This window comes from Aethalodelphis obliquidens, unplaced genomic scaffold, assembly GCF_003676395.1.
Source record: "Aethalodelphis obliquidens isolate GAN/ISIS:26980383/991018 unplaced genomic scaffold, ASM367639v1 scaffold37, whole genome shotgun sequence".
NCBI lineage: Eukaryota > Metazoa > Chordata > Mammalia > Artiodactyla > Delphinidae > Aethalodelphis > Aethalodelphis obliquidens.
Window position 1 is genome coordinate 5608130 of NW_020837981.1, and position 7677 is coordinate 5615806.

Consider the following 7677-nt stretch of genomic DNA (forward strand, 5'->3'; position numbering starts at 1 on the left):
CTCTGGTCAACAGTATGGAGACCAAGAGGAGGGTTGCTGTGGGGAGTGAACGAGAGAGATGAATGGGCTTTGCAAACCGTGAAGTGCAGCATCCACGTAAAGTGCCCTTCCCGGCAGGACCTTGAGTCCCGCAGCAACTCAGCAGCCTGCCTGCGTCAGGTGCGCCGTCACTCACAGGCGCCCCGGCGACAGCCTTGACTGGCACATCACTGCAGAATAACCACCGGAAACGTGGGTTGAACCCTTGCTTCTTGTCTGCAGTTGCTATCGCCATTGGGGTTGGTCACTCTTAGCGCGGGACATTCCCTGACACCCTCTCTCCAGAGGCCCGCTGGGGCTCCAGCACAACCCAAAGCATCCTCGCACACAAGGACAGGGAGGAGGGGCACGGGCACTGTGCTGGAACCACTATGCCGCACACGCAAGTGAGGGACGGGTGATGTGTCTTTGCTGCACCCTGGCCCTCTGTCCGGAACCACCGGTGAGGTTCAAGAACATGGCCTTGGGTTTCCCTGGTGGCACAGTGGTTGAGAGTCCGCCTGCCGATGCAGGGGACACGGGAGCAGCTGGGCCCATGAGCCATGGCCGCTGAGCCTGCGCGTCCGGAGCCTGTGCTCCACAACGGGAGAGGCCACAACAGTGAGAGGCCCGCGTACCGCAAAAAAAAAAGAAAAAAAAAAAAAAGAACATGGCTTCTACCCACCAGGCAGTCACCAACAGGGTCTGAGCACAGTCTGAGATCCCAGTGGTGTCTTCCCAGAACCTGGGCCCTCCACAACAAGACAAAGCAAGTCCCCGTGCCCCAATGCCATCAGGGTCCCCAGGCAGTTCCCTGTGCGGCCTTGGAGCCCTACAGACCTAGTCAAAAGATAGACACCCAGGCTAATGGGAAGGGATGCTCACAGAACAAGGGTTTCAAGCCCCCAGCCCTCATCACACCAGTGCCCATTTTAAAGAACATAGCCTGACATCGATAACTCTTCTACCTCCCGGGAGGCCAGGGGTCAGCCCCTTGGTGACTCCCACCCACATACCTCGCTTGACCTTGGGGGGCCTGAGTCCCTCGAACTGGGCCAGGGCCTCCCAAGCCTCACGCTCCCTCCAGCGTCTCAGCTGCTCCTCTCGCATCTTGTAGAAGAGGATGTGCTTCTGCACATCACTGAGCTCGGCCAGGAGCTCGGGGTCGATGTACATGTCGTGCAGGATCTGCTGCAGCATGGTGTCACCTGGGATGCACACGCCGGGAGGGACACCCCAGGCCGCTCCTCGCCCCTGGCTCCTCACGCCAGGGTCACTCCCAGAGCCACTTCTCTGTGCAGCACCATTGCTCGGCCTCAGCTCCCGGCCAGCCACGAATTCATCTCCTCTGCCCAGGACAGCCACAGGGATCAGGCAGCAGGAAGCCAAGAGGCAGCCAGGACCTGCAAGGGGGATCCAGCACCAGGAGCTGTCCAGTCCTTCTACTGGGTCACCAAGAGCCACATCCCAGCAGAGCCTGTGTCTTGACCTCCCCTGGGCTCTGGGACAATGGGAGAGTGAAAGCCTCCAGCTCTGCGGGCAAAACCCAGGCCCGGCCCTTCCTGGCCCTGGCAGGTGTCGAGTGATCTGTTCATGGAAGGTAACGATGACACCAGCTATATCAATGACACTGCCCCAGCCAACCGGGAACCGATCTCTCCTCCACAGGTAAGAGGAGGAGGAGGAGGCAGCTTTGCCTATTAATTCCATGTCTTTTGAGCCAACGTCAAACAGGCCAGAGGAGCCAGCCAGGAGCTTCTAGGCTGCCTGGCCTCTCGCTCTACCTGCTCCATCATTGCCAAGCTTCCTCTTTTCCAGGACGTTGGGCTACTGAGGTAATGCTTCTAACACTCGGCCTTGGAGGAGAAAAGAGCTTTCCTTCTTTCTGCGTTGCAGCCAAGGAAGAAAGCAAAATAGAACCAGTAGGGCCGCCCGAGGGGCTTGATCATGGAATTCAAGGACATGAAGGAGGCAGACATCCTCTGCCTTCTCCCTATAATGAGGTTCTAAGGCTATGTGTGTGCTGACAGATTAACCCTCAATTTGGGGTCAATTTTCGTTGTTGCTTATCTTTTTGTTGTTTGCAAGTACCTGGAGATAATCACAAACAAAGAATGCAAGTGTGTCTTCTCTGTCGTCTCCATGCCCTGAATGCGAAGCACCCTGGACAGAGCAGGATGTTGCTTTCTGCTTGGAGGGAGCCCACCTGTCTTTGGCCGTGAGGATGGGCAGGCGCTGCTCGTGCTGAGACCCAAAGTTCACCCTACCAGCTGCTCAGAGCTACTCCCAGCTGACCCTGTATTCAAACTGGGGTTCAGAGAAGGTAAGCAACTTGCCTATGGCTACCCACCCTGGGACTCCATCCAACTTTCAAATATGACAACCACTGGGTACTGTGAATCTTTTGATGGTTTGTAGCACTGTGGCCTAGTTGGGCTGGTGACCTTCATGTCCCCTTCCCTCCCCATGAGGACTAAAGGTGGATCAGGCACCCAAAACTGATGGAACCCGGGTGTGAGTGGGCGGTCTTCTCCTGCAAGGTAGACCCACAACAGTAAGGATTAAGCGGGTTCAGATGAGCTTTAATCCCACGGGGTCACAAAAAGTGCGGAGGGCCAGGCTGCCCCTCCCCCAGGTCTGGCTGGCTTGTCCCCGGGTGACCCAGACCTTGGAGACTCCACACAGAGGCTCTTGCCATGCAGCGCTGTGGCCCTGGACCCCACCCGCCCTCTTCTCTCTCCTCCCCACCGAAGACCTTTCAGGGCTCGGCGTCCCGGCTCGCTCAGTTTCTTAGACTGAGGCCATCCGAGCCTCCGGCACAGCTCTAATCTCCCTTGTCCTAACTGTGGCTGGGTGGGAGCCCGGCGTCCAGAGAGGAAACAAGGGGAGGAAGGGCACGAACGGCACGAAGGGAGTCTAGCTTCCCGCGGGCAGCTTCTTACTTTCTGGGTCCACCAGATGCCTACAAGAAGAGGGGAGAGACAGCACAGTACGGGGCCGTAGGGATGGGACGACTGCTGTGGGTGTGAGGTCCAGTCCTCTGGCTGAGCGGTGAAGGTGTCATCCTTGCGGTGGTGACACCGTTGAGAGAGGGTGGGTGGCGGCCGGCTGGGAAGGGCCCCGCTAGCTGCCCGTTTTGTGCCGCAGCCGGCGGAGCGCTCCCTGGTAATCCCAGGTCAGTGGGGCAGGAGGCCGAGTGCGCAGCGCAGCCGGGGCGCGGGCTGGATCCGGTTTCCGGAAAGACGCTCTAGGGCCGGCGCCGGTGGGAGCTGCCTGGCCCTGATCGGCGCCACCTCTGGGCTGGCGTCCTCCCGCCCGTCGCCCTCCCGCGGCGGAGGAGGCCGCTCAGCCCGGCCTGTGGCACCCCCTGGCGGCCGATCCGAGCGGGAGCGGCAGCACGTGGGAGAGCCGGGCGCCGGGAGCAGCACAAGGTCGGCTACGCCCGCCGGGATGCGCCGGGATCTGGGTGCGGGAGGACCGGCGGTGCGGCGGGTACACGATGGCCGTCCAGGGCCCGGACCCCGGCCCGGGAGGCGCGCAGACCAAAGGAGCCCGCGGCGGTTCCTGCCCAGGCAGCTTCCGGCGACTGCAAACGAACGAGATGAGGGGCCCCGGGGTATTCACACACGCTTTTCTGCCGCCTTCCAACTGGTTTTATTTTGTTTTCATTTTTTATTGGCCGATGTGATGTGTTTAACTTTGTATGCTAAAGCAGTTCCCTCTGGGGGCGGGGTACACGCACGCAATGTTGTTATGAAAGTGACTGGAAACCACCTGAATGTCCCTCAGTGGGGTGGGGCGGGGAGGGCCCCTGGGGAGGAACACTAACATATGTCACAGAGAATGAAGTCCATCTGTCTGCTTTGGCCGGGGAAAATGTCCAGGGCAGGAAAATGAAAAGGCGACACGCAGAATATTGTGCACGGTGTAATCCATTTTTTAAATTCTGTTTGATTATTTTTGTATGGGCAAAGGAAAAAATATGGAAGAACACACACATGGTTTCTTTCTTCTTGGAAGGGGGAGGAAGCCCACTTTAGACAATTCTGTATTGCTTTATGCAGTGACTAAGATACATAATTCACGTGGCTGAAATAAATGTATTTCAGAAGTTCTAAAACGTGACCCAAGAAAATTGGCCTCTGGAGTTCAGTACTCGTGGGGCAGGATGTGCACAGCCTCGTCCACACTGGCACCCACCCCCAGAGAGGGACATGCAGACAAAGCCAGACCTCCGTAGCCTGGGAGGCTACAGCGTTGGCAGGGATAAACCGTTCATGTTGCCAGAGTTCCTAAACTGGAGAAGGACTTGGAGACATTTCTCTGAGACAGGGGAGCAGGAGGTGGGGAGAAGAGTCAGCAGAGTCTGGCCAGAGTCTAGGAGGGAGGTGATGAGGACTGTAGTGGCATTGCCAGTGGGTACCAAGAGGGCAGAACTGGGGGACATTTCCTCCTCCCAGAGCCTCCTATCAGGTGTCTCTGCTTCCATCAAAAATCATTTTAAAACTTAGATCATGTTACTCCTCTGCTCAAAACCCTACAGTGGCTCCCATTTTACTCAGAGAAGCCCAAGGCTCACAGGATCTGCCTTCCACCCCCTCAGATAGCCCCTGGCGCCACCACTCCCGCTTCCTTGTGTTGGCTGTCCGTCTGCCCAGAACCCGGCTAGCTCATTCACCCCCTTCAAGTCTTTGCTCAAACTTTTAACTCCTCCATTGTCCTGATCCCCCATTATTCGGCTCTATTTCTTCCCGTATCACTCACTTTGTAAAATACCATTCACAGTTTGTTTGGTTTTGTCTCTCTCTCCCGACTTGTAACAAGCACCGCAAGGGCAGGTGCTTTGCTGATGTCCTCAAGAGTACTGTCTGGCATGCAGCAGGTGCTGGATAAATACTGTAGCTACTGGAAACAAGAACGGATGAAGGAACGTTCATACCGGAGTTGACCAGAGCCTGTGCAAATGCTGGGGAGGCATCCGGAATAGGGCTCTGGAGAGAGGTTGCTGGAGACTCGTACCTGGAAGTCGTGGGCAGATGGGCTAAGTCTGTGGAGCATTAGGTGGACTGGCCCTGCCACAGGTCGCCTCCCCGGCTGTCCCCCCATGCCCTGACCACAGGGCTCCCTCGAAGTTAGGTCACGTATTGGCCAGAGGACCCTGTCACCTCGGCCTCAGGCAGCCTGGAGCACAGGCACCGCGAAAAGATAGGCTGCAGGAAGGCCGTCCTTACGTTCCCCCCGCCTCCCTGGCACACAGTCACTTGAGGAAGCTGGTCCCAAGAGCACATTTAGGATCTTACCTGGTCTCCGTTTTGCGATCCAAGGGCTCAGTGAAAGTCTAGAGGAATTTCTGCTTTGTCACCCGTTAAGCTCCACGGAAGAATCATGGCCATAAAAAGCAATAGTGTCCCTGTTTGAGTGCAACAACTACTTAGAAAATACAATGTGAAAGAGATCCCGTTCACAATAGGAACCAGATATAAAACTCTGGTGATAAATATTGTGGGGGACCTATATGAAGAAAAGTAAAAATCCTCATTGAGAGCATACCTAAGATTTAAGCTGATATAGAGACACACCACATTCACAGTCAGGAAGACCTATTACCATAACATGTTCAGTTCGCCTCTGTGTTACTTAGCCTCCAAGATGGTTCCCGATGATCCCCGCCACCTGGCAGCTGTGACCTGGCGTGGCCCCTCTCACGCATATCCGGGTTGGTCTGTGTGATCAATAAGATACGCCAGAAGTGATGATCTGTCACTTCTGAGATTAGGTTATCAAAGACTTTTCTGCTTCCCCCTCGGTTTCTCTCTCTCCCTCTCTCTCTTCCCCCCTCTCTCTCTCTTTCTCTCGTCATTCACTCTGGGGAGACCATGTCATGAGACCCCTATGTCAAGGAACTGAAGCCTCCTGCCAACAGTTACGTGAGTGCGGTTGGCACAGGACCTGGTCAGGGGAGACTGCGGCCCCAGCCGGCAGTTTCAGTGCAACCTCATGAGAGACCCTGAGCCAGAATCCCCCAGCCAAGCTGTTCCTAGATTCTTGACCCTCAGAAAGAGTGTGCGATGTATATGTGCTGTCATGCAGCAATGCATAACTAATACAACCTCAAAGAAGTCATCCGTTTAATACAATTTCGAGCCAAACCTGAAATTTAATTGGGACGTGGAGGAGAGACTTAATAAAATGATCCACAAGTTAACTGAAAGAATGAACGAGCGAGAACAGCCTAGAAAATATTGTGGAATATTGAACTCCATACTGCCAGTATTCAGACTTCTAAAACAAACATTTCGGTTCTGACAAAAACAGGTAGATTGAAGTGAGAAAGTCCAGACAGTGATCCAAATACATATGTAATTATTTCGTATGTGATCAAAAGAAAGTTAATAATGGGGTGGGGGCTTCCCTGGTGGCGCAGTGGTTCAGAGTCCGCCAGCCGATGCAGGGGACGCGGGTTCGTGCCCCGGTCCGGGAGAATCCCACATGCCGCGGAGCGGCTGGGCCCGTGAGCCGTGGCTGCTGGGCCTGCGCGTCCGGAGCCTGTGCTCCGCAGCGGGAGAGGCCACGACAGTGAGAGGCCCGCATACCGCAAAAATAATCATCATAATAATAATGGGGTGGGGGAGAATGGATATTTGTTCAATAAACAGAGTTGGGTTAATAGATCCTTGCCTATCACTTGTGATTCTACTATGCAGCCATTGGAATTAATGTTGAGAATATCCGTTGGCATAAAAGTGTACTCATGATGTAATACTTGGGGGAAAGCGTGTGTAGGATAGTCCCAGTTTTACGTATCAGGAAAAAGAGTATTTTAACCCTCACTGCCTTCTAAGGAGAGTAAGCAGGTCCTATGAAAAGAAAAGGCCTGTGAACTTCTGCAGACCATGCTAGGTTTGGGTATGCACATTTGGGAGGCCAAGCTGGGGTGAACTGCGTTACTCCATGTAACACAGGACTGAAAATCAGGGTTCCTGAGCCCAGAGATGGCCGTGGAAGAAGCGAGGGGCACAGCCACACACCCGAGACTGGACCACCCTGCCCCAGGTCTTTATCAAAACGATTTAACTCACAAAACGCTTGCTGTGAGGTTTCTTATTTAGAAAAGAAAAAAAGTGAACTTTATTCAATTCTGCCAGGACAGATGAGGGACATAAAGGGGACCATTAAGGGACACAGGAGTGGGAGGCACAGGGGCACAAGTGCCAGGAATTAGCAGAGATCGTGGGAGAGGGCTTGGGGCTTTCCTCACCATGGAATTGCTGGGATCGGAGTACCTGTGCAGGGTGAGGACACCAATGCTGACATTCGTAAACAAAAAGACAAGAGCACAAACACACGAGTTTATGAGCTCAGCTTCAGAGCCCAGGGTTGCAGCCAGCCAGGTCTGACCTCCTGGGTAGAGCTTCTCAAGTAATCAGGGTGCTGCACAGGGCTTTTGTCAGAATCATCTGGCCAGGCTCACGGTAGGTAACAGTGGGAGTTGTTTCCTGCTCCTTCATATGGGACCTGGTTCCTCACTAACTTGGTGAGTCAATATATTAGGCAGGGGTTGTGGGTGCCGGTAGCTAATTCTGTGCCCCCAGACTCCTTCTGGTTTAAAGGAAAAAGTCCTGAGTCCCGCACAATCCCTGGGCCAGACACAAACACTGG

At 54.7% G+C, this 7677-nt stretch overlaps 1 protein-coding gene across 5 annotated transcripts in view; it reads right to left on the bottom strand.

Moving 5' to 3' along the window:
- Positions 1 to 6444, bottom strand: part of SH2D4B (SH2 domain containing 4B) — an 87592-nt gene extending 81148 nt beyond the window's left edge. Inside the window, exons 1-2 of one of the 5 annotated variants that reach the window (XM_027129712.1) lie at positions 2961 to 3249; positions 1035 to 1421 (exon numbers count right to left, since the gene is read on the bottom strand). In XM_027129712.1, the coding sequence (XP_026985513.1) occupies positions 1035 to 1218 (184 nt within the window). In that variant the 5' untranslated portion in view covers positions 1219 to 1421; positions 2961 to 3249. Of the gene's footprint in view, positions 1 to 1034 lie in introns of all 5 variants that reach the window. The other 4 variants (XR_003437844.1, XM_027129708.1, XM_027129709.1 and 1 more) reach the window with 4 other exon arrangements.
- Between the last annotated feature and the right edge of the window lie 1233 nt (positions 6445 to 7677).